We start from the raw sequence: 24,807 nt of genomic DNA, 5'->3' as shown, positions 1-24,807 counted from the left end.
CATGAACACAGGACAGCACCGAAGCCCCTGATGAACGGATCCACGACCCATTTAGAAATCTGATCCGAGGAGACCATCCAGAGACATTGGGAGACTATCAGACCCGAGACCATCAGTCATTCCAGGGCAAATTAGGAAGGTCTTTGGACAACGACACCACTTTCTGCCGGGAATGCTCGGATCGCTGGAATGGATTCCCTTTGGGAGCATTCCCTTGGAATTCTGGCCCTTGGGGAAGGCATGGGGTTGAAGGCAACTTTCATTGGTTGGTAGCAACGATTGGGATTGGCCAGGTAAAATAGTTCCCACTGGAAATGGATTGATTCGTTAGAATGTATTGGGAAGGGCTTGATCCACTGGGATAGTTTTATGTGGGGGAGGGATTGATCCATTTCACTGTGGCTCTGCATCTGGTGACTGCACCAGATGGTGCCTGAAGGGCTTTGCAATTGCTCAATAAAGCAGCTTGTTCATCATTATCTCTGAGAGTGGTGTCTACTGCACACCCATCAGATATAGGGACGGGGCAGATGGTCACCGCACCCCCCCGACCTTGGGCTGCAGCCCTCTCCTGGGAGTCCCACTGCCAGCGGCAATCCCAGGCAAGCTCTCAGCCTTCCACCTTCACCCTAGCAGAGACACGGGCACATGAATGAGCCGCTCGAGTCTGGCCTGGGCCTTTCGCAACCTACAGCTCAACGCTCCCAACAGTCCTGGGGAACTTGCCCTCCATCTCCCTCTCAGCCAAATTTCCCTCAAATGTTAAAATCGGGGGGAGTCACGTGATGGAGTAGTGGCCGGACGGTGAACTCCAGCCCTCTCCAGAAAAGTTGGAAAAAACAAAGGAAAACACAAAGGCACAAAAATACAAATTAAAGAAAAGTGAGTATAAAGGTGGAAAGAAGATGGCGACGAAAAAAGAAAAATCGAAATCAACGGGAAGAAGAGAGGAAGAGAAGACAACGGAAGAAGAAGGAGAAGGCCTTACCTGTTCGAAGAGGCCCGCGGTGGAGAGAGAAACCCGCTCCCTCAGGTCGGTAGAAAGTGGACTACAAAAATGGCTCGCTGAGCCGAGTAAAAGTGCGCAACCGCGCATGCAAAAAAACACACCGACGGGAGGGGTGACCAGCTGGGGAGTCGATCTCCACAGCCGGCAATGACAGCTGCAGAACACCTGCAGCAAGAGGAGAACACAGAAGACAACGAAAACAAGAAAGAAGAGAAGAAAAGGGCAACAAAGAAACAACAGATGGCCAACCCAGAGGAAGAAGAAGAGGAAGAGGAAGAGTACAGTGAAATAGAAGAAGAAGGGAAAGGCAAGATAAAGGATATACTTTCTCTTATTAAAGAATATATGGAGTCATTTAAAGAATGGCAAGTGCAAGAATTTAATGATTTAAGAAGAGGAATAAACAATACAGAAGAGAAAATGAATAAAATAGATATGACCTTAACAGAAATGGGAAAGAGAATGGACAAGATGGAAGAGCGGGAAGCAGCAGTAGAAATGGAGGTAGAGGACTTAAAAAAGAAATTAGAGGAATCTAATAAAAAAGTTATAGAGACACAAGAACTGTTAGCTCAGAAAATAGATATAATGGAAAATTATAACAGAAGAAATAACATAAAGATAGTGGGCCTTAAGGAAGACGAAGAAGGCAAGAATATGAGAGAGTTTAGAAAAGATTGGATCCCCAGGATCCTAGGATGTCCAGAACTACAGCAAGAAATGGAAATAGAAAGGCCACATAGAGCATTGGCCTTTAAACCACAACCACAACAAAAGCCAAGATCTATTTTAGTAAGATTCCTAAGATATAACACAAGAGAAAAGGTACTGGAGAAGACAATGGAAAAAGTAAGAGAGGGCAACAAGCCACTGGAGTACAAAGGGAAAAAAATCTTCATTTATCCAGATATAAGTTTTGAACTCCTGAAGAAGAGAAAGGAGTTCAATACAGCAAAGGCGATTTTATGGAAGAAAGGGTATAAATTTATACTAAAGCATCCAGCGGTATTGAAAATATTTATTCCAGGACAACAAAAAAGACTATTCTCTGATCCAGAGGAAGCACGAAAATTTGCAGAACAATTACAAAATAGACTGAGGGATGAATACGTGTAACGAGAGTACAAAAGACTGCGAATTAAAAAGCCACATAAGTTTTGAACTCCTGAAGAAGAGAAAGGAGTTCAATACATCGAAAACGATCTTATGGAAAAAAAACTAGTCTCGGATCCAGAGGAAGCAAAGAAATTTGCAGAACAACTACAAAACAATCAGAGAGATGAAGATATGTAATAAGAGTAAAAATGACCACAATTTATATGTATGTGGGTAAAGAGGTATAAGTGTGTATATGTATAATGTGCATACGTGAATGTATCCGTATTTAGAGGAAAATATAGATAGTATAGACAAGAATTAATAAGGGAAGGAAATGGAATAGAGGGAATAAGGAGGGAACTAAAAGAGTGACCTTTGTTACATATGAAAAGTGAAATCTTTTCTGGGGGGGGCTGGGTGGGGAGGAGTTGCGGTCACTGCAAAATCAGCTCACGCTTGCGAGTGAATTCGCAAATCCAAATGGAGAGGGGAGATGTGGTTGTCCGACAAGGGATAAAGGACAACTCAGGAGGGGAAGGGGAGATTGGGGCAAAAGAAGTTTTAAATAGGAGAATAAGGAAAATGTTTGATGTTTTAGGAATGTTGTCTTATAAAGGGTTTAAAATAAGAAAACAGAAATGGAAAAGGAGGAAAGGTAATGATGGAAAAACGGAAAGGGAAGATAAACAAAGTATAAAATGGCTACGTTGAACTATATGACTTTAAATATTAATGGAATACATAACCAAATTAAAAGGAAGAAACTGCTAAATTTACTGAAAAAAGAAAAAATTGATATAGCATTTGTGCAAGAAACACATTTAACTGAATTGGAGCACAAGAAATTAAAGAGAGATTGGTTAGGACATGTAACAGCAGCTTTGTATAATTCAAAAGCAAGAGGAGTGGCTATATTAATTAGTAAAAATGTGCCATTTAAAATAGAAGAGGAAATAATAGATCCAACAGGGAGATATGTAATGATAAAATGTCAGATATATTCGGAGTTTTGGAATCTACTCAATGTATATTCACCTAACGAAGAAGATCAAAAGTTTATGCAAAATATCTTTTTGAAGGTAGCAAATACGCAAGGGAACATATTAATAGGAGGGGATTTCAACCTGAATTTGGATTCAAATATGGACAAAACTGGGAAAAAAATTAACAGAAAGAACAAAGTAACCAAATTTATAATTAAATCGATGGAAGAAATGCAACTTTTGGATATATGCAGGAAACAACACCCAAAGGAAAAGGAATATTCATATTACTCGGCTAGACATAAAACATACTCAAGAATAGACCTATTTTTGTTATCAGCTAGTATGCAAGATGGAGTAAGAAAAACAGAATATAAAGCTAGAATATTATCACCCTTGATATTGATGCTACTTAAAAGGCAGGATTTTAGAGAATTAATTGAAAGACAAATTAAAATGTATTTTGAAATATATACGGAATCAGTGAAAGATAAGTTTATACTATGGGATGCAATGAAAGCGTTCATTAGAGGGCAAATAATAAGTTATGTAACCAAGATGAAGAAGGACTATAATCAGGAAACAGAGCAGTTGGAAAGGGAAATAGTAAATATAGAAAAAGAATTAGCAATGAAGGAAGATACAACTAAAAGAAGAGAATTGGCAGATAAAAAAATAAAATATGAAACACTACAAACATATAAGGTGGAGAAGAACATAATGAAGACAAAAAAGAAATATTATGAACTAGGAGAAAAAACGCACAAAATTCTAGCATGGCAGCTTAAGACAGAACAAGCTAAGAAAATGGTATTGGCATCAAGGAAAAAAGACAAACAAATCACATATAATCCAATGGAGATCAATGAAAACTTTAGAGAATTCTATGAACAATTATACCAAACTGAAAATGAAGGGAAAGAAGGCAAAATAGATGAATTTTTAACTAAAATCGAACTACAAAAATTACAAATAGAGGAACAAAATAAATTAACAGAACCATTTGAAATAGTAGAAATACAAGAGATAATAAAAAAATTACCAAATAATAAAACACCAGGAGAGGATGGATTTCCAATAGAATTCTATAAAACATTTAAAGATTTATTAATTCCTCCCCTCCTGGAAGTAATCAACCAGATTGATAAAACACAAAGCTTACCAGATTCATATAAAACAGCAATAATTACAGTAATACCAAAGCAAGGGAAAGATCCACTCGCACCAGCGTCATATAGACCAATATCATTACTTCAAAGTCCTCCTCAGCGACAAGATCTCCATCCTCAACCGATGGTCAGAACACTTCCAATCTCTTTTCAGTGCAAACCGCTCAGTCCAAGATTCCGCCCTGCTCCAGCTCCCTCAACAGCCCCTAAGGCTAGAGCTGGATGAGGTTCCCACCCTGGATGAGACATATAAGGCAATCGAACAACTGAAAAGTGGCAAAGCAGCAGGTATGGATGGAATCCCCCCAGAAGTCTGGAAGGCTGACGGCAAAACTCTGCATGCCAAACTGCATGAGTTTTTCAAGCTTTGTTGGGACCAAGGTAAACTGCCTCAGGATCTTCGTGATGCCACCATCATCACCCTGTACAAAAACAAAGGCGAGAAATCAGACTGCTCAAACTACAGGGGAATCACGTTGCTCTCCATTGCAGGCAAAATCTTCGCTAGGATTCTACTAAATAGAATAATACCTAGTATCGCCGAGAATATTCTCACAGAATCACAGTGCAGCTTTCGCGCAAACAGAGGAACCACCGACATGGTCTTTGCCCTCAGACAGCTCCAAGAAAAGTGCAGAGAACAAAACAAAGGACTCTACATCACCTTTGTTGACCTCACCAAAGCCTTCGAAACCGTGAGCAGGAAAGGGCTTTGGCAAATACTAGAGCGCACCGGATGTCCCCCAAAGTTCCTCAACATGATTATCCAACTGCACGAAAACCAACAAGGTCGGGTCAGATACAGCAATGAGCTCTCTGAACCCTTCTCCATTAACAATGGCGTGAAGCAAGGCTGTGTTCTGGCACCAACCCTCTTTTCAATCTTCTTCAGCATGATGCTGAACCAAGCCATGAAAGACCCCAACAATGAAGACGCTGTTTACATCCGGTACCGCACGGATGGCAGTCTCTTCAATCTGAGGCGCCTGCAAGCTCACACCAAGACACAAGAGAAACTTGTCCGTGAACTACTCTTTGCAGATGATGCCGTTTTAGTTGCCCATTCAGAGCCAGCTCTTCAGCGCTTGACGTCCTGCTTTGCGGAAACTGCCAAAATGTTTGGCCTGGAAGTCAGCCTGAAGAAAACTGAGGTCCTCCATCAGCCAGCTCCCCACCATGACTACCAGCCCCCCCACATCTCCATCGGACACACAAAACTCAAAACGGTCAACCAGTTTACCTATCTCGGCTGCACCATTTCATCAGATGCAAGGATCGACAATGAGATAGACAACAGACTCGCCAAGGCAAATAGCGCCTTTGGAAGACTACACAAAAGAGTCTGGAAAAACAACCAACTGAAAAACCTCACAAAGATAAGCGTATACAGAGCCGTTGTCATACCCACACTCCTGTTCGGCTCCGAATCATGGGTCCTCTACCGGCACCACCTACGGCTCCTAGAACGCTTCCACCAGCGTTGTCTCCGCTCCATCCTCAACATCCATTGGAGCGCTTACACCCCTAACGTCGAAGTACTCGAGATGGCAGAGGTCTACAGCATCGAGTCCACGCTGCTGAAGATCCAGCTGCGCTGGATGGGTCACGTCTCCAGAATGGAGGACCATCGCCTTCCCAAGATCGTGTTATATGGCGAGCTCTCCACTGGCCACCGTGACAGTGGTGCACCAAAGAAAAGGTACAAGGACTGCCTAAAGAAATCTCTTGGTGCCTGCCACATTGACCACCGCCAGTGGGCTGATAACGCCTCAAACCCTGCATCTTGGCGCCTCACAGCTTGGCGGGCAGCAACCTCCTTTGAAGAAGACCGCAGCGCCCACCTCACTGACAAAAGGCAAAGGAGGAAAAACACAACACCCAACCCCAACCAACCAATTTTCCCTTGCAACCGCTGCAATCGTGTCTGCCTGTCCCGCATCGGACTTGTCAGCCACAAACGAGCCTGCAGCTGACATGGACTTTTTACCCCCTCCATAAATCTTCGTCCGCGAAGCCAAGCCAAAGATTACTTCACACAGATTATAAGATAATAGCTAAACTATTAGCAAACAGATTAGCAGATTATGTACCTAAAATGGTAAATCTAGACCAAAGTGGATTTATTAAAAAAAGACGGACAACAGACAATATTTGTAAATTTATTAACTTAATTCATGCAGTAGAAGGGAGTAAAGCGCCAACAGTAGCAGTTGCTTTAGACGCAGAGAAGGCCTTTGACAGAGTAGAAAGGAATTATTTATTCAAAGATTTGCAAAAATTCATTTTACCAGAGAAGTATATTAATTGGATTAAAGCATTATATAAGGGACCATTGGCGAAAGTGACAGTAAATGGATATATATCAAAGCAATTTAATTTAAGCAGATCAACAAGGCAGGGATGCCCACTATCACCCTTATTGTTCGCGTTAGCTATACAACCACTAGCAGAATTGATAAGAACAGAAAATAATATAAAAGGGATAAAAATAAAAGACAAGGAATATAAAATCAGTTTATTTGCGGATGATGTTATAGTATACTTAACAGAACCTTAACTATCAATAAAAGAATTATATAAGAAATTGAAGGAATATGGAGAAGTGTCAGGTTACAAGATTAATGTAAATAAAAGTGAAGCAATGCCAATGAATAATGCGGATTTCTCAAAATTTAAGAAGGAATCACCATTCAGATGGCAAATGCAAGCAATAAGATACCTAGGTATACAAATAAATAAAAATCTCGGCCAACTATATAAACTCAATTATTATCCACTAATGAAAAAATTACAGGACGATTTAGAGCATTGGAAAGATTTACCACTAACACTAATAGGAAGGATAAACTGTATTAAAATGAACATTTTCCCAAGGATACAATACCTATTTCAGGCATTGCCAATACACTTGACGGAGAAATTCTTCAAGGAGTTAAAGAAAATAATAAGGAAATTTTTATGGAAAGGGGGGAAACCGAGGATAGCACTAGATAAATTAACAGAATGGTATAAACAAGGAGGCTTACAACTGCCAAACTTTAAAAATTATTACAGAGCCGCACAATTAAGATACCTATCAGATTTTTATGAAACAAGGGAAAAGCCAGATTGGACTAGATTAGAACTAGATAAAATAGGGGAGAAGATGCCTGAACATATATTATATAAATGGAATGAAAAATTGGTACAACGTAGGAGTTCTCCAGTATTACATCATCTAGTCAATATTTGGAAGAAGATTCATGTAGAAAGGAATAAAACAAATTACCAATTACCAAAACTAATACTGACGCAAAATAAGTTACTCCCTTTTACAATAGATAACCTTTCCTTTAGAGAATGGGAGAAAAAAGGGATCAAAAGAATAGAAAATTGTTTTTCAGGAAATAAATTATTATCCTTTGAACAAATGAAGGATAAATATAACTCAAGATACAGTGTTGGCACACTGCCAACTGAGATCCTACTTGAAGGACAAATTAGGAAGCAGTCTGAGGTTACCAGAGGGAAGTAACTTTGAATATGTGATTACAGATACAATGACAATCAAAAGATTTATAAAAAATATGTATATTAAACTGCAAGAACAGGAGAATGAGGAAACAAATGGTAAAACTAAACAAAAATGGGAACAAGATTTAAATATAAAGATAAAGAAAGAAACATGGGAGAAGTTATGCTCTGGAACTATGAGAAATACAATAAACACGTGGTTACGTATGATACAATATAACTGGATACACAGGCTATACATTACACCTCAAAAGTTAAATAAATGGGACCCAACAGTATCTGACAGATGTTTTCGTTGTAAAAAAGAAATGGAAACAACAATTCATGCAATCTGGACATGTGAGAAAGTAGAAAATTTTTGGGAAGATCCAAACCAGATATTAAATAAAATTACAGAAAACAATATACCAAAAAAACCCAGAGATCTTCCTCCTAAGTAATATAAAAAACAAAGAATTTGGACTTGATTTGGATGGTGCACAAAAAAGATTTGTTAAGATAGCTCTAGCTGTAGCAAAAAAAATGTATTTTGTCAACCTGGAAATTAGAAGATAATTTGAGAATACAACAATGGTATATAGAAATGAATAAATGTATTCCATTAGAAAAAATAACATATAATTTAAGAAATAATATTGAAATATTTGAACAAATATGGGAGCCATACATGAAACACAATGGAGAAAACCTACCGGGAACATCTACCACCTAAAATAACGAAAGGAGAAGGAAATGAGAAGACTTGACTCTGTGGAATTTCTTGTTTATTTTTATTGAATGACAACATTGTTTGACTGGTTTAATGTATCTTAGATTTTGTACTTTAAATGAATGTGGGGAAGGTAGGGGGGGTGGGATGGGAGGAGGGAGGGGGGGAGAAAATGACACTATATATTTGAAAAGGAAAATGGGTCAATGTGGTATATGGTTTGAAAAATAAGATTTAAAAAAAAATGTTAAAATCGAGCCCACAGTCACCACTTCAGCTCATTCTGCACTCCCACCACCCTCTGCCTGAAGAAGTTCCATGTCATGTTCCCCCTAAACCCATGGATCTCAACCTTTTTCTTCCTGGTCACATGCCCCTTTAAGTAATCCCTCTGCTGTCAGTGCTCTGTGATTGGTAAGGGGTTGCTTAAGGTGGGATGTGGGTGGGAAAGGAAGGTTGAAAACCACTGCTCTAGACCCGAAGGTTACTGAAATACTTGGCTTGAGAAAAATAGTCATTGGCCCATTTCCTTCGGAGCTTTGAAACCATGCACATACCAAGTCCATGAGGGATGATTAAAACAGTGTGTTTCAAACGTTTTCTTCCCACCCACATCCCACCTGAAGCAACCCCTTACTAATCACAGAGCACTGATGGACTAGGGACTAATTAACATGGGATGTGAGTGGAAAGAGAAAGTTGAGAACCACTGGTTTAAATTTTTCCCCGTTCACCCTTAACTCATGTCCTCTGGTCTGTATCTCACCCTCAGTGGGAAAAAAAACCTACCTACATTTACTCTGTCTATTCCCCTCATAATTTTAAATACCTCTATCAAACTTCCCCTCATTCTTCTATGCTCCAGGGAATAAAGTCCTAACCTGTTTAACCTCTCCCTCTAACTCAGTCCCTGAAATCCGGGCAACATCCTAGTAAATCTCTCCATTCTTTCTATCTTATTGGTACCTTTCCTCTAGTTAAGTGACCCAAACTCCAAATGTGGCCTCACCAATGTCTTGTCCAACTTTCCTGTAACATCCTATCTCCTGCACTCATTTCCTTGATTTATTTCTGAAGGGCAAATTAAGGAGGGGAAGGATAGGTTGGGGCATGTGAGGTAGGGAATGGCGTCGAATGGGTGGAACGAGGTGAGGAGCGAGATGTGGGCAGATGGGGGGAGGGTGATGAATGGAGTCAGGGCGCAGTCGCTGTTGTGTGACTTGTTCTGCCCGGGTACAGGGGTTTTGTGAATCGGGCACCATGGCCCTCAATTGCCTCTGCATCTCAGAGCGCTCAGGTCAAATAATATTTTTTATCATTTCTCCCACCCCCTCATTCCTTCCACTTAACCTCCTCGCATCTCTGCTGTGCCCGACTTGCACTCCTCCTTGTTGCTGCACTCCAGTGACGTCAACAAACTCACGCCTTGATCCGAGGCATCGTCATGGGTCATTAAACAGTTGACGAGCAGCGCCCCCTCCGTTGCCAAAAGAAAATGACACTGCCTCAGCATTGCCTCTTCCTGGATGACCTTCCAGCAACCCCGGCGCGTTACCCGAGGCAGCGCAAGGCTTGATTTTCCACGTTGATATTTGGAAGTCTCAATACCGGTTCTCCTTTGTTGATGGCACAATACGTTTAAAAGCTTATTCCCCTCCCACACCCGGTCTCTCATTAACACAAGGCACGGTTGGCGCAGGGGTCGACGCTTTTACAGCATCAGTGACTGGGACCGGGGTTCGAATCTTAAGGAGTTTCTCCCTGTTTCTGTGTGGGTTCCCCCCTAGGGGCTCCAGTTTCCTCCCACCGTTCAAAAATGTACCGGGGGGAAGTGAAGGTTAATGGGGCGCATGGGCTCGTGTTAATGCAAAAACCAGAGTTCACTTTCCAATTTACTGTCAGAGCACCCACACGACATCACATATCTCAACCTCAGTGGGAAAAAAAACCTATCTACCCCGAGATTCCCTTTTTCCCGTGAGGCGCGGCAGAATCACCACTCATTGGTAGTGGAAAGAATAAACTGTAGCGTAAAATGTGTAAACAGACCACAAATCTAAACAAACTGACTGTGCAATAGAGATTGTAAAAATTATCAATAAAACCCCATTATTCTTATTTACAACGCGCTCGATCCCCGGGGGTTTCCCCAACCGTTCCCGGTTCTGGGCCCCTCGCAGACCGCGCGCTCCCGCTCCAACATCGCAAGGGCCCCGGAGGTCACCCCGAACTAGGGGGGCCAGGCAGTCAGCTCGACCCATGAGTAGCCGGCGCGGCCAGAAAACCTCCCGAAAGGAGGTCCGATTTTCCAATTGACTGTCCGAACGTGTGCACGACATCACACACAACCTGGAGATTCCTTTTCCATGCGGACGGGGCAAAATTACTCCCTAATGGGTAGTGCAAAAAAAAACCGTACACAGTGTAAAACATGTAAACAAATTAATGAACTGCAAACAGTAACGAATGTAAACAGACTGACGGTGCGATACGGAGAGAGCGAAGTAAATCAATAAAGTGTGCACGTCAGCGTCCTTAAATGAGCCTCTGATTGAGTTCGTCATTGAGGAGTCTGATAGAGCGGCTGTTCCTGAACCTGATGGTGCGAGTATTGTGGCGCTGAGACCTCTTTCCCGACGGCAGCAGCGAGAACCGAGAGCCCGTGCATCCCTTGAGAACTGCCGAGGCTATCTGCCGGCTGCGTTCCTGGTCGATCGGGCGGCGTGGGCCGAAATGGCCTGTTACCCGTGCTGTATGTCCAATTTTCAATAGGCTAACCCCCTCAGCTCCAGAATCAACTGTAGGAGAACACATCAGAGGGGCTGAATGGTCTCCCCTTGCTCATTTTATCCAGGGTTCTATAGATTATACTGGAGGTGACCATTCAATGGTGTCCCTGAGTGACTGTATTTCCACCCCTCGATCTAACGTTTCAGGCAACTGACCTGATGGAGGTGCATGGGGTTTGAACAGGCATAAGGAGTATTTGGGGGGGGGGGGGTGGCGGCAGGTGACTTCTTCCTCGTGCTTTACCGGACACCTCTCTGGTCAGGGTTTTGCCTTTACGGCGTTACAAAAAGAGCGGCGCTCGAAATTCCCGGGTCTCGACATAGCTGCCCCTCCGTGGCCCTGTCCTCGCGCGTCCGACCGAGGGGAGAGGAGTTCGCTTCACCCAACTTAATGAGGCTGGAAAATGCACTGTAGGGGTACCCCCCCTTGCAGGCCTTGTCGTAAGTGTCGCAGTCGAGGAGTTCTGCGGAAGTCAATTAGGAGAGAGGTCAAATACCGGGAAGGAACCCAGAGATGGTCTCTCACACTGAGGGTGGTGGGATGGTCACCGTTACCTTGCTCTGACATTGAAATCAGCCTCTTGGTCTTCAGGGCCCACAGGGACTCAACGTTGGCAGTGACACCGAAGGCCCAACAGGAACCACACCTCCTCTGAGAAGACATTGTGGACACGTTCAGAGTCGAAGAGAAATAAAACCTGCCAAAAGGGCACTTGGGCCATCACCAGCCGACAAGCGTGCATTCAGAAAGAGCCCCAGACTTACAATGATCCCACTTACGATTTGATTTGGTTACAATGGTTTGAATTCGTACTGCACGTCGATTTATCAGTGTCTCACCGCAGCCCTGTATCAGTCCCCACACTGATTACACAGCCCCGCTCTCTCCACACAGCCTTGTATCAGTCCCCACAATGATCCCACAGCCCCGCTCTCTCCCCACAGCCCTGTATCAGTCCCCACACTGATTCCACAGCCCCGCTCTCTCCCCACAGCCCTGTATCAGTCCCCACACTGATTCCACAGCCCCGCTCTCTCCACACAGCCTTGTATCAATTCCCACACTGATCTCACTGCCTTGCTCTCTCTCCACAGCTCGGTGTCCGACCCCACACTGATCTCATTGCCCCGCTCTCTCCCCATAGCCCTGTATCAGTCCCCACACTGATCCCACTGCCCTGCTCTTGCCCACAGCCCCGTGTCAGTCCCCTGGCAGGTGAAAGCAAATTCTGTGGAATATTTAACTATTATTACATGGCAATAAGCTGAATGTTGAGAATAGTGTTTAAGAAGCTTCTAGATTGATGCATGGACTGGAGGGACTGGAGGGAAATGTATGTTGGAGAAGTAGCAGAGTTTTAGTGACACTGGGGCATTGTGTTCGATGCAGACATTGTGCCCCGAAGGGCCTGGTCCTGTGCTCGACATGTGTCGTGTGGATTGCAGGGGATTGTTGGGGGGGGGGGGGGGGGAGGAGAGAGAGAGAGAGAGAGAGAGAGAGAGAGAGAGAGAGGGGGGGGGTTCACGTGACCTCATGCTTCGAAATCGCCTGGAATCTGCTCGGAAACCTCCTCACCTGCCCACAGCTCAGCAGCACACCTGCTCATTCACTCCCGTCGCTACCTGGGCCGCACCCTGCCGCCGATGGCACCATAAAGCCCAGCGCCTGCGAGCCACCTTCCGCTTTTCTCTACTGGGACGATCCCGAGCTCCACTCCAGGTTGGAGGACCGTGGGCCACGCTGGAGAATCGTTGGGAAGGTGTGCGCAGGGGAAGGGTTGCAAGCTGCAGCGTTGTGTGTCTGGTCCGTTGAGTTAAGAGCCGTGACTGCTAGAGATATCAAGGAGCGGCGGATACCGTTATGTGGGGTTTGATCGTTTAATCCGGCACGTCCCTTCCCTCCTGCTGACCCCAGTCCCACAATCCCGTCACGTGGGCGAGATCTGGATCGAAGGGCGGGAGTTTTGGAATCTAGGGGTTAAAACATTATGAAAGAAATGATTAATTAATAATTTTATATTTACTGCATGGTTCAGGGAAAAAGAGGAATGTGATTAAGTGGCAATCACAGCATGGAGCAAAGTTGGCTGAGCAAAATTGTCTGCTCTCAAAATACAGGGAGAGGAAATGCATAAAATAATTTAGGAGGAATGCTCAAACTGAAGGAGGTGGTGAGTAGCACAGGAGACACAGGCCAGACCAGAACAAAGAATGGCCTGCAAGAAATAAAGGGAATGGAAAACCAGTCTAGGAGGAAGATTAAGGCAGGAGGAGGTGTTAAAGAGTACAGCAGAAATTGGCCAGACAGGAACAGAATGGTGATTAGAAATATCTGGGGATGAATTAATTTCTGATCCAATCAACAGGATAGTCTGGCTTGGAGGATTAAGATGGGAGTGCTACACCCCAGATATCTGCAAAACAGGAGATGACTTGTGATAACCCTTATGCAAAAAGATCTAGCAAAGGAAGACAACTTTTGTTCTGTATGATAATGAAATCTAGCAAAGGAAGCCAACTTTTGTTCTGTATGATAAGGTTGATCTATATAAACTGAGCCAACTGGACAATAGGGGTCAGTCTTGGGGAATAGCTCACTGTGCAGGTGACCTATGAACTAACGACTGACCCAGAGCTCTGTTAAGTTTTATTCTTGTGCTGTGTAATAAACTGACTGTTGAACCGAATACCTTCTCCTATCACTTTATTCAAAGAACACGCTGGACTCAGACCGCACATAGACTAAATTAAGAGTAAGGTAAAGCCAGAGTCCGACAATTTGGTGACCCCGACGTGATGAAGATGGAGAAGTGACGGAAGAAAAAAATACGAAATACCGGTCGATTGTGGTGTGGTGATAACAACAAGTGACCATTCTACAAAGGGAGGTAAGCAGACGCCTGTTTAAACGAAGTTCTGCTATTGGCAACGATAAAATTGTGTGTTGTCACTACTCTGCAAAAGCCCTAGTTAAAGCCAAAGAATAAAACAAAAGGGGGTTGGAGTCCCCCTAGTAGAACGGGGTTGGAGTCCCCTGTAGAAAGGGGGTTGGAGTCTTGCTAGTAGAACGGGGTTGGAGTCCCCTCGTAGCGATCTCGAGAGATAGGTTTAGACACTTGGCCAATTGGAATAAGGTGTATTGTGATAGTTATTTGTTTCTATAGTGTGTAATAAGTATTTGATTAAGGATCGTGTACCATAGTAGTGTATAATAAGTATCTGTATAAGGTGTATTGTGTTATAGTTATTTGCTTCTATAGTGTATAAGTATCTGTTTAAGAATCGTATAGTGTATCATAATAGTTTATAATAAGTATTTGTTTAAGGATTGTGTATAGTGTGCCGCTGGTGTTTATAATAACGTGGGAAGGGTCGAAGTAGATTGCAGGGTGTCAAAATCCTACCAGGGGAGAGACCCAGTGAAGTACGAAGTCTAAAGGGTTAAAAATCGGAACAGAGATGGAAGGAGTAAATAGGGATGTAGGGCAAGAGCTCGGGGAAGACAGAGGAGTTCCCCCATCTGTAAACCGACAGTGAGAAAAAACAAGGAATCAATTACTGGGAGGATTACCGAAGGGAGAGGAGGTACAGGCTATGGCACGGTATGAACAGATATGAAAAGAGCTGCAGAGTCAGGTACCACGAGGGTTTGAAAAAATCCGGCTGGTACTGTACTTAGGAGAAGCAGAGAGGGAAGCAGCCAAGGAGGTACAGGAACATGAGGCAAAGGGACAAGGATCTATATGGAATAGAAGAAGGCTTAAACAACAGAAAGAAGTGAAGGAACAGAGAAGGACAGATTTACACAATATGACATTGGCTTGCATGGCTGTGGAAGCAAACCTTCAACATGATATTAAAAAGGGATTCCATATCATTAAGGAGAATACGGGGGAGGTTAAGCTGTCAGCCCCGCTATATCCAAAGTTGCCAGAGACATTGCCACCACCTTATCCTATTCCCCAGATGCCAACGATGCAGATAAGTGAGGGAATAGTGAATGTCACTGAGTTAACAGGTCCAGAACTCCAGAGGGCGAAGGAGAGACTTAAGAGAGTTATGCAGGAAAGGGTGGAGGAAATGATGGAGTTATCGAAGGAAATACAGAATGATGTATGTAAAGTAAGAGAAACTAGTATGCGACTGGAAAAAACAAATGTGAGAGATCAAGAACAGACACTTGAGAATGCCTTCTAGGTAGGAATGTCAGAGGATCACACCACCCCCATTCCTCACAATAGACAAAAGGAGTCAGAGGATGAGGAGATCTTGACCTTTTGGAGTCAGTGTAAGGAGAGTTGGACGGATAAAGCAGGAGTACACCCAGCCACAGATCCCTTGCAGACTACACTCTTTAGGGCTGCAGTAACGAGTGGACTGCCAGCTGTAGTTAGGGAAGCGTTAGAGAATAACCCTGATATTCCTGGCTGCTCGAATAAGCAATGGGAAAAACATTTGACCCATCACATGAAACGTTACAGGGCTAAGCAAAAGGAGGACAAACAAACTACGGAGTCGGCACAAGTGCAACTCCTTAAGCTTCAATTGGAAGAGGCTAGGAAAAAGGCAAACGAGGCAAAAAAGATTTCCTCAAAGGGTGCGAACCAGATGATTCAGCAGCCACTGCAGCCACCACAAGGGAATAATATGAGTTGGCACCCGGCCCCATATTGGGCACCGATCCCACCTATTTGGACAGAATGGGAGGTCCAATGGGGGGATTCCGATTAAGAGGGAGAGGTCGGGGTGCCCCATGAATGCAACCAGCCGTATGTTTTGTATGCGGTCAGCCAGGATACTGGAAGAGAGACTGCCCCCTAGCTTGGGATCCTCAGGACACTGGGGGAAGGGGATATGGACCACCACAAAATGAGCATTGGGTCCAGCCCCAGAGATCGTCAGTGCCACCCCCGGCACATCAGGCACCCTATGCGGCTCTATCTCCGAAGAGACAATTCCCTTTGCTGATAGAGGAGGAACAATATTGCCCACAGTGACGGAGCCCGAGCACCCACAAGCAGGCTTGGTTGGCAGACCCTTTCCTGCAGATTAAAGTAATGGACATGGAAGTATCCTTATTAGTGGATACGGGAGCCAGATTTTCGACTCACTGGCGCTGAGTTTCAAGATAAAACATCATCCTCTTGTGTCCAGCTGATAGGGTTCTCGGGTACACCAGAAAATCTGCCGTTTTCTACACCACTAGTCACTTCTGTGGCGGGACAGACTTTTACACATCAATACATTTTGTCAGCCAGGTGCCCTACCAATCTTTTGGGCAGAGACCTGTTGGTCAGGTGCGGAGCATCGATCCTTTGTGGACCCAGCGGAATAGAGGTCACCTTTCCAAATGGATATTCTATGAACTGTTCAGTAACTACACTTCATTCCGGTTCTCAGATGTTGTTGGCGGCAGCTGGAGGATCCGCGTCTGAGGGACAATGGGCTGACATTTACTGGGGGCTGTTGCAACCAGAGGACCCACAGAAGAGAGGGCTGCTAAAGCTTTATAATCAATGGAAGCCGTGGATCCAGACATTACACCCATATACCCCTCCCTCGGACCCCCCCCCCCCATATGACCCTCTTTTACGATAGGGATGGGGATGAAATGTATCAGCATGCCTTTTATGAAGAGGTAGAGGGCATGCTATGGGAAATTAATTCGGACTACATAGTGGTAGGAAAGGAGGGAGTGGCCGCTACGGTGGCACTGACATCTGAACAGCTGGAATGGTATGAGATGGCAGGTGAGGCCATTCCTCATGTCACCCTCGCAATTGGCACTACTCATCAGGCAAAAGATTTGGGACCGACGTGTCGGAACTTGATGTCCCTTAGTGACTGGTCTGACACCCAAATACCGACAGTGCAGTTCTCCTCATCTGGTCAGGCATACAGAATTTTGTCTCCGACATATGATCGAGTCCTCCTTGAGCATAGACAGATTGAACGCTTTCATGGTAGAGAGAAGATGGATCACCCCGACTCGGCCCCTATGCTAGGTTCTCTCCCTGAGAACCTGTGGTCAGTGGGATCAGCAGATGTGGGTTTTTGTCAGCAGGTTGATCTCATAACCTTCGAACTGTCAGATTACACCCCAATTTGGCAGATGCAGTATCCCCACAAACCTGAAGCTGAGGAAGATTTGGCAGATACCATTGGTGGCCTTATGTATTCAGGGGTGTTGGAACATTCGTGTTCTAGTTGGAATACACCCATATTACCTGTTCCTAAACAAGACACAGGCAAATATCGGATGGCCCATGACTTAAGGCGCATCAATGGTATTGTGCGAACACCCACAGTTCCAGTACCAAACCCATATACTGCCATGACTGCTTTAACCCCTAACCACAAGTGGTTCTCTTGCATAGATTTAGCGAATGCTTTCTTTTGCTTGCCGCTGGCAGAACCATTAAGAGATGTGTTTTCGTTCACGTATAGAGGTAGAAAGTTGCGGTATACTAGGCTTCCGCAGGGCTTTATCTTATCTCCAGGGATTTTCAATCAGGTGTCGAAAGAACAGCTGGGGGGGCTAGCACTGCCAGGTGGGGTAGTTCTGATCCAGTATGTAGATGACATCCTATTAGCAGCACCTGATCACACTTCCTGTTTGGAGGCCACCTGTCTCCTGCTAGTGCAGCTGTTCAAGGCAGGCTTTAAAGTCTCTCGCTCAAAGCTGCAATGCTGCAGACAGGTGGTCACCTTTTTAGGTAGAATGGTCTCAGCGAAAGGCACAGGGATTTCCCCTGCACATCGAACAGCGATACTACATCATCCAAAACCAAAGACAGTAAAGGAAATGCTTTCATTTTTGGGTTTGTCAGGTTATAGTAGGCAGTTTATCCCATCGTATGGTGAGTTGACACATCCACTGCGAACTTTGGTGATTGAGCAGGGGATGAGGAATCTGGGAGCTACACTTGATTGGACTGCGCAGGCCGAGATGAGTTTTATTCTATTGAAGCAAGCTCTTACAACAGCTATAGATTTGGCGATTCCAAATTATAAACTACCTTTCTTTTTGGATGTTTCTGAAAAAGCACACACAATTGATGGTGTTCTTTTTCAGAAAAAAGGGGGTGGAAGATGTGTGCTCATGTATGTGAGTATCACACTAGACCCGACGGAAGACAGACACCCACCATGTACGAGGCATGCAGCGGGAGTAGCAAAGATTTTACAAAAGGTGACACACATAGTAATGGGACATGGCCTGATGGTATTAACAACACATAGTATTGTAGCATTTGTGAGCTCGACAGCATTTACAATGACTTCGCTAAGGCAGACGAGACTAGAAAAGATCCTGAATGCTCCAAATGTTACGTTTACCCATGAAGGCATTAACATGGCAGACAATATGGGAGAGGGAGAACCACACTGTTGTGAGAAGAGGGTAGTGAAGGATATTAAAATAAGACCTGACTTACAGGCTACACCCTCAAGAGAACCAGATGAAACCTTGTTTACAGATGGGTGTTGTTACAGACACCCCACAGATGGATTGAAAGCTGCCTATGCGGTGGTACGAAAAACTACAGGAGGATTTGAAGAAATCATTACAGGGACAGTGAGAGGAAAGGAGTCAGCACAACTCGCAGAACTACAGGGAATGATAGCAGCATTAGAATGGGCAGAAGGGAAGGAGGTCAATATATATATACAGACTCGGCATATGTGGTAGGGACGATACAGGTTGAGCTTAGTCAATGGATTAGAAGTGGGTTTTTAACAGCAGCAATGACCCCAATTAAACACGAGAAGGACGATAGGAAACTGGCTGAGGCTCTCCTGAAACCAAGGGCATTAGCAGTTCTTAAATGTAAAGGACATGATAGAACAGATACGATGGTGGCTCGGGGAAATCAGGAAGCGGACATGGCCGCTAAAAGGGCAGCAGGATACGGCCCTCAGTTTATTATGATACAGGCAGACAGAACAGCACATGACTTATTACCACCGTGTAGGGTAGAAGTAATAATACAGGAACAAGCAAAGGCATCACCTCAGGAAAGGATGGTATGGGAGGAAAGGGGGGCAACCGAGGATCAAGGACTATGGAGATCGATAGACGGGAGGCCAGTTTTACCATCTGGACTCATGAAACCCCTCCTCGAGGAGGCGCATGGGCTAACACACTGTGGAAAGAAGCAGATGATAAGGTACTTGATACATTGGTGGCACCCCTTCCTGCCGGCGATGGTGGAGAACCATATTAGAGAGTGTGAGGTATGTATAACTTTCAATGTCAAGGCGACTGTAAAGGCACATGAAGGACAGTTCCCGTTACCTACATTACCAGGGCAGGAAATCGTACTTGATTATACGGACATGATTGAGAGGGTAAGTGGCTATCGATACCTCTTAGTAGCAGTAGATGTGTTCACAGGGTGGCCGGAGGAAATCCCTGCCAAAAGAGAAGATGCAAGGACGGTATGTAAATTCCTGATCAACCAGTATATTCCGAGACACGGATTTCCTAGAAAAATTAGGTCCGATAATGGAAGTCATTTTAAGAATAACGATCTACAGGAGGTAGAAGCGATGTTGGGATTGAAACATGCCTTTGGAACGGTGTACCATCCGCAATCCCAAGGGAAAGTGGAGAGGATGAACCAAACAATAAAAGGTAAGATCGGGAAAGTACAGGCACGGACCAAACTAAATTGGGTGGATGCGTTGCCCCTGGCATTAATGTCAATAAGGAGTTCGGTAAGTTCTGTGACAGGATTTACTCCATATGAACTACAAACGGGGCACCAGTTTCCGGGACCGGGAGCCGGAATTCAGACTACGAAGAATGAGGTAAGTTCAATGGGATGCAAGCTTTATTATGATAAACTAATGGCTCTGGTGTCAGATTTTTCACAACAGGTCACAAGTCCCAACAGAAAAGGGGAAACACCGATACCTTCAGTCGCGGAGTGAGTTCTGCTAAAGGTCATCAAAAGAAAGTGGTCGGAGCCCAGGTGGACAGGACCCTACAGAGTGGTGGAGAGGACGTCCCACGCGGTTCGACTACAGGGGAAAGGCGAGACGTGGTATCATTGGAGTCAGTGAACAGCAACGGACCCACCAACACGGACACTGGAACAGATTCGAACGGAGGTGACTGAGAATCTGTGAAGAAACCACGGACTAAGAACACTTAACACGTCCCTTTTGAAAGAGACTATTGGACTACGGTGACTGTATTTCAGTATTCGAAGTGATATTTCTATATTGAAGTCAACAGAATTTAGGGGGCTGTGATGGACACTATGTGGGGACTATGGATGATGTTGTTCCTAGCCCTTGAAGCATCTGGAGAAGGAAACAACTGTACAAAGGGTTTGTGGTCAGCCTGTGAGGCCCATAACGAACCGAAACAGTACTTTGCGGATTGGACTGACGTTTCTGAACACTGTGTTGGGGCCCCCACTGAACTGAAGTGTGTTCATAAGTTTGTGAGGTTAAGTTTAACAAGGGGTCGGAGATGCCGGTCCTTGCAAAATCTCCTGAGGTCTTGGTCCCATAAGTTAACTGGTGGTTGGTCTCATTTTCATGAGACCAAAAGGGGGACTGTTGGAATCTAAGGGTTAAAACATTATGAAAGAAATGATTAATTAATAATTTTATATTTACTGCATGGTTCAGGGAAAAAGAGGAATGTGATTAAGTGGCAATCACAGCATGGAGCAAAGTTGGCTGAGCAAAATTGTCTGCTCTCAAAATACAGGGAGAGGAAATGCATAAAACGATTTAGGAGGAATGCTCAAACTGAAGGAGGTGGTGAGTAGCACAGGAGACACAGGCCAGACCAGAACAAAGAATGGCCTGCAAGAAACAAAGGGAATGGATAACCAGTCTAGGAGGAAGATTAAGGCAGGAGGAGGTGTTAAAGAGTACAGCAGAAATTGGCCAGACAGGAACAGAATGGTGATTAGAAATATCTGGGGATAAATTAATTTCTGATCCAATCAACAGGATAGTCTGGCCTGGAGGATTAAGATGGGAATGCTACACCCCAGATATCTGCAAAACAGGAGATGACTTGTGATAACCCTTATGCAAAAAGATCTAGCAAAGGAAGACAACTTTTGTTCTGTATGATAATGAAATCTAGCAAAGGAAGCCAACTTTTGTTCTGTATGATAAGGTTGATCTATATAAACTGAGCCAACTGGACAATAGGGGTCAGTCTTGGGGAATAACTCACTGTGCAGGTGACCTATGAACTAACGACTGACCCAGAGCTCTGTTAAGTTTTATTCTTGTGCTGTGTAATAAACTGACTGTTGAACCGAATACCTTCTCCTATCACTTCATTCAAAGAACACGCTGGACTCAGACCACTCATAGACTAAATTAAGAGTAAGGTAAAGCCAGAGTCCGACAGGAGGTACCTGATTTTTGACAGGGGTCACTATCCCCTTCCTCCTTCAATTCCAGTATCTGGGCACGGAACGGTTGGCCAGGGGTTAATCCTCCGGATCCCAGTCGTGCTCCTGTAGCCAGGACGAGTTGCTCATTATTAGCGGGTTGAGGTAAAATTTGTCACATTCCTCATCTGAGGAGAAAGGGAAGGGAGAGAACTGCCTTTCAAATCACGAAACAACGGCTGGGGTCAGCCTGAACCACCGTGGGGGTGGGGGAGGGGGGGTGTCGGAGAGACCAGGGGGACGAGGGAAGCGGGTGGGAGGGAAACACCAGATAAAGTCAGTTTTCCTCTTCCGGACACGGTCGACTTGATTTGATCTTGTCGCGGGAGTGACTGAATCCTCAGAGGCCCGAAGGAGACCATTGTGCCCATTGGCTTTGTTCTAGCCCTGCCACATCAGTCCCGTTCCCTTCCTCCGCCAATGGAGAGAGAATTAATTGGGATGGGGGGGTGGTGGGGCTGTTGGACGGATTCCACAAAAAACGTCACTGTCCTGCTAGGGTTGCTGCACGGGGCGCTGGTACCTGACATGTCACTGAATTTGTTGACGCCATACACGGCCGTCCCTCTGTCCTCCTGCTGCCACTTCCGAGCCCTCACCAGGTTCTTCTCGAAGATCCAGAAACGATTCTCCTCTGCCGGTGAAGGACAGAGAGAGAGAGAGAGAGAGAGAGAGAGAGAGAGAGAGAGAGTGTGAGAGGAGGAGAGGGAGGGAGATGTGTGAGGAGAGGGGCAGAGAGAGTGAGGAGGGAGGGAGTATGAAAAGAAGAGAGAGAGCGAGAGGGCGCATAAGGAGGAGAGAAAGTGAATGTGTGAGGAAGAGGAGGGAGAGTAAGAGAGGAGGACTGAGGGAGAGTGAGAGAGGGTAAAGGGATGGAAGTCATTTTAAAGCAGCGGCTGACAAATGTGCAGGCAGGACACCTCGTTCCCGGCTCCTCTGTCCCCTTACTCTCTGTCCTGTCGCTCCAGCCCCTATCTCTTCATCGCTTCCCCCCCACCTCCCACCCATATTCCCGACTCATCCCAGACAGGTAGGGTCCGGACGTCCCTTACCTTCCTCTCCATCGTAGAGCTTCTTGTAGGTCACTTTAAACTTCTCAAACTCTGCGCGGAGCAGCTCCTGGGGAGGGAGGGTGGGAGGGGGTGGGGAGAAAGAGGTTGTCAGTCTGATACCCAGCCCCCGACCTGTGACTCTGTCGGCCCCCTCCCCCACAGTGACGAGAATTCCCCCAGGTCCTGGCCAGGTAAACACCACACTTATTCACTCCCGACCCCCAAACGGGGTCCCCTCCTTCCTGCGGCCTGGAGGCCACAGCTGGATCCAGCCCTCCAGATGTGGCACAACCGATGCTCTCGGCAGTTCCAGCTGCCCCCGTCCCAGCCGCCCTCATTCCCAGTTGGGGCCAACGACCCGTGTGCCTTCTCCTCCCCCGCTCCCCCACAGGTCCCAGTGCCCTCAGGGACATCTGGAGCCCCTCCCTCTGTTCCTCCACACTCCCATTCACCGGTCCACGCTCTCTCAACCCCACATCTTCATATCATTGATTATTCAGCCCATCTATGTCAGCTCTCCGATCAACCCCATTGGTCACTCCCCCTCTCAGAATTGATTCTCCCCCACACTTCCATTAACTCCCCCAGATTCAACACATCGGTGGGGGGGGGGGGGGTGGGGAGTGCGTTTTTACAGTGGTCGTTTACACTGGACGAAAAAGACTTGCTTCCAGAACACTTTGGGGCATATTTTATGGATTTTACGCTGCTGATCGTGAAAATCACCTTAAAATTTTCTGATCACGTGTCGTTCTTTATATTTAACCTTTTTTTGTGATTTTCTGTCTACTTCAAACCGTGAAGTGCAACGTGTGGTTGGAAATTAATTTCCCGCATTCGACCGTGGACGTCTTCCCTGCCGATCTTTGTCCAGTCGGTGACGAACACGGTGAAAGCTTTCACCGGGACGTTGCGACCGCGGAAAAGTGGTATCGGGGTGTTAGAAATTGATGTATCTTCACAGAAATTGCTCAAGACAAAAATTGAGAACAAAGAACATTTATTAAACAACAATGCAAAGTTGGGTGCTTCCCCTTACCATGGGAATACACACATACACTGGGGCTCACCCAACTTTTATACAGTGAATTTCAGTATTAGAATACCCTCCCCCTTACATTCTTCTGCCCCCTGGATGGGTTTGGCATAGGCAATTCTTCCTGCCTACGTGCAGTTTCAGTGGACTTGGAGGACCAGGGGGTATCCTGTTGGTGTCTTCTCATGTCATTATCCCCATTGTCCTTATTCACAACCTTGCCCTTGTCCCCATTCACACCTTTCCAACTCTCAGAGCTACAGTCCCTTCATATGCAGAGTTCGCTAATCCTGTCTAGGTTACTAATTTCATATACATACATAACTTGATAAATCTGAGTAAGGCTTACTAATTATATATGTAGAACTTGGTACTTCTGTCTAGGGTTAGGAGACCCTTATCTCATCCAGACTATCTCAACTTCCTACATTCTATTATTCCTTAACCTCTCATTATCTTATTCATACGGTGGACTCACTGATCCTGTGGAAAAGACTAGAAGATTCTTATCTTACATAGGCTGACTCTGCTTCCTGCATTCTAATTTCCATGCTTAGCCTGTTCATACTGGTTTAATCCATCACTCCACATGTCTGCACTAGTTTTCCCATCTTTCATATTTTCTGTCAAGTTTCCTCATCTCTCACAATCCTCAGTTCTCTTTTAGATCAGTATTACTGATGTCTTTAACTGAAAATGTCTTACTTGACAACTTGGTGTTTTTCCCAGCTGGTCATTAAACAGACTGCAGTCTCAGTATCTTCGGATGAAAGTTGGGAAACACACATTCTTTGGGTGATTGTGTTCTGGCGAGGGAGTCGATGAATTAAGAACAGTACACAAATTTTTAGGCAGGGGAGCACCATAATGGTCAGAATAGCGAGTCCAGCTGCTATAAGGGCTGTGGGTATCAGACTCCAGTTACAAATAAAAAGTCTAGTCCATCCCACACCAGACGAAGGTTGCCAAGTCTGTACCTGGGTATGGGAAGCATTTCGAAGTCCTAAAGAAATGTCTTTAAC

General features: G+C 45.0%; 1 protein-coding gene across 1 annotated transcript; it reads right to left on the bottom strand.

Annotated features, from left to right (window-relative positions):
- Positions 1-11,647: 11,647 nt before the first annotated feature.
- Positions 11,648-23,162, bottom strand: LOC138742033 (uncharacterized). The gene is made up of 6 exons (XM_069896224.1): positions 22,977-23,162; positions 22,750-22,816; positions 22,221-22,331; positions 21,662-21,825; positions 11,826-11,922; positions 11,648-11,734 (listed from the first exon to the last, which is right to left on the bottom strand). Exons 1-4 carry the CDS (start codon positions 23,160-23,162, stop codon positions 21,737-21,739), a joined length of 453 nt encoding a protein of 150 aa, XP_069752325.1. The 3' UTR covers positions 11,648-11,734; positions 11,826-11,922; positions 21,662-21,736.
- Positions 23,163-24,807: the final 1,645 nt, after the last annotated feature.

Source organism: Narcine bancroftii, chromosome 8 (assembly GCF_036971445.1).
Source record: "Narcine bancroftii isolate sNarBan1 chromosome 8, sNarBan1.hap1, whole genome shotgun sequence".
Classification (NCBI taxonomy): domain Eukaryota; kingdom Metazoa; phylum Chordata; class Chondrichthyes; order Torpediniformes; family Narcinidae; genus Narcine; species Narcine bancroftii.
This window is presented reverse-complemented; position numbering and strand designations above follow the sequence as displayed.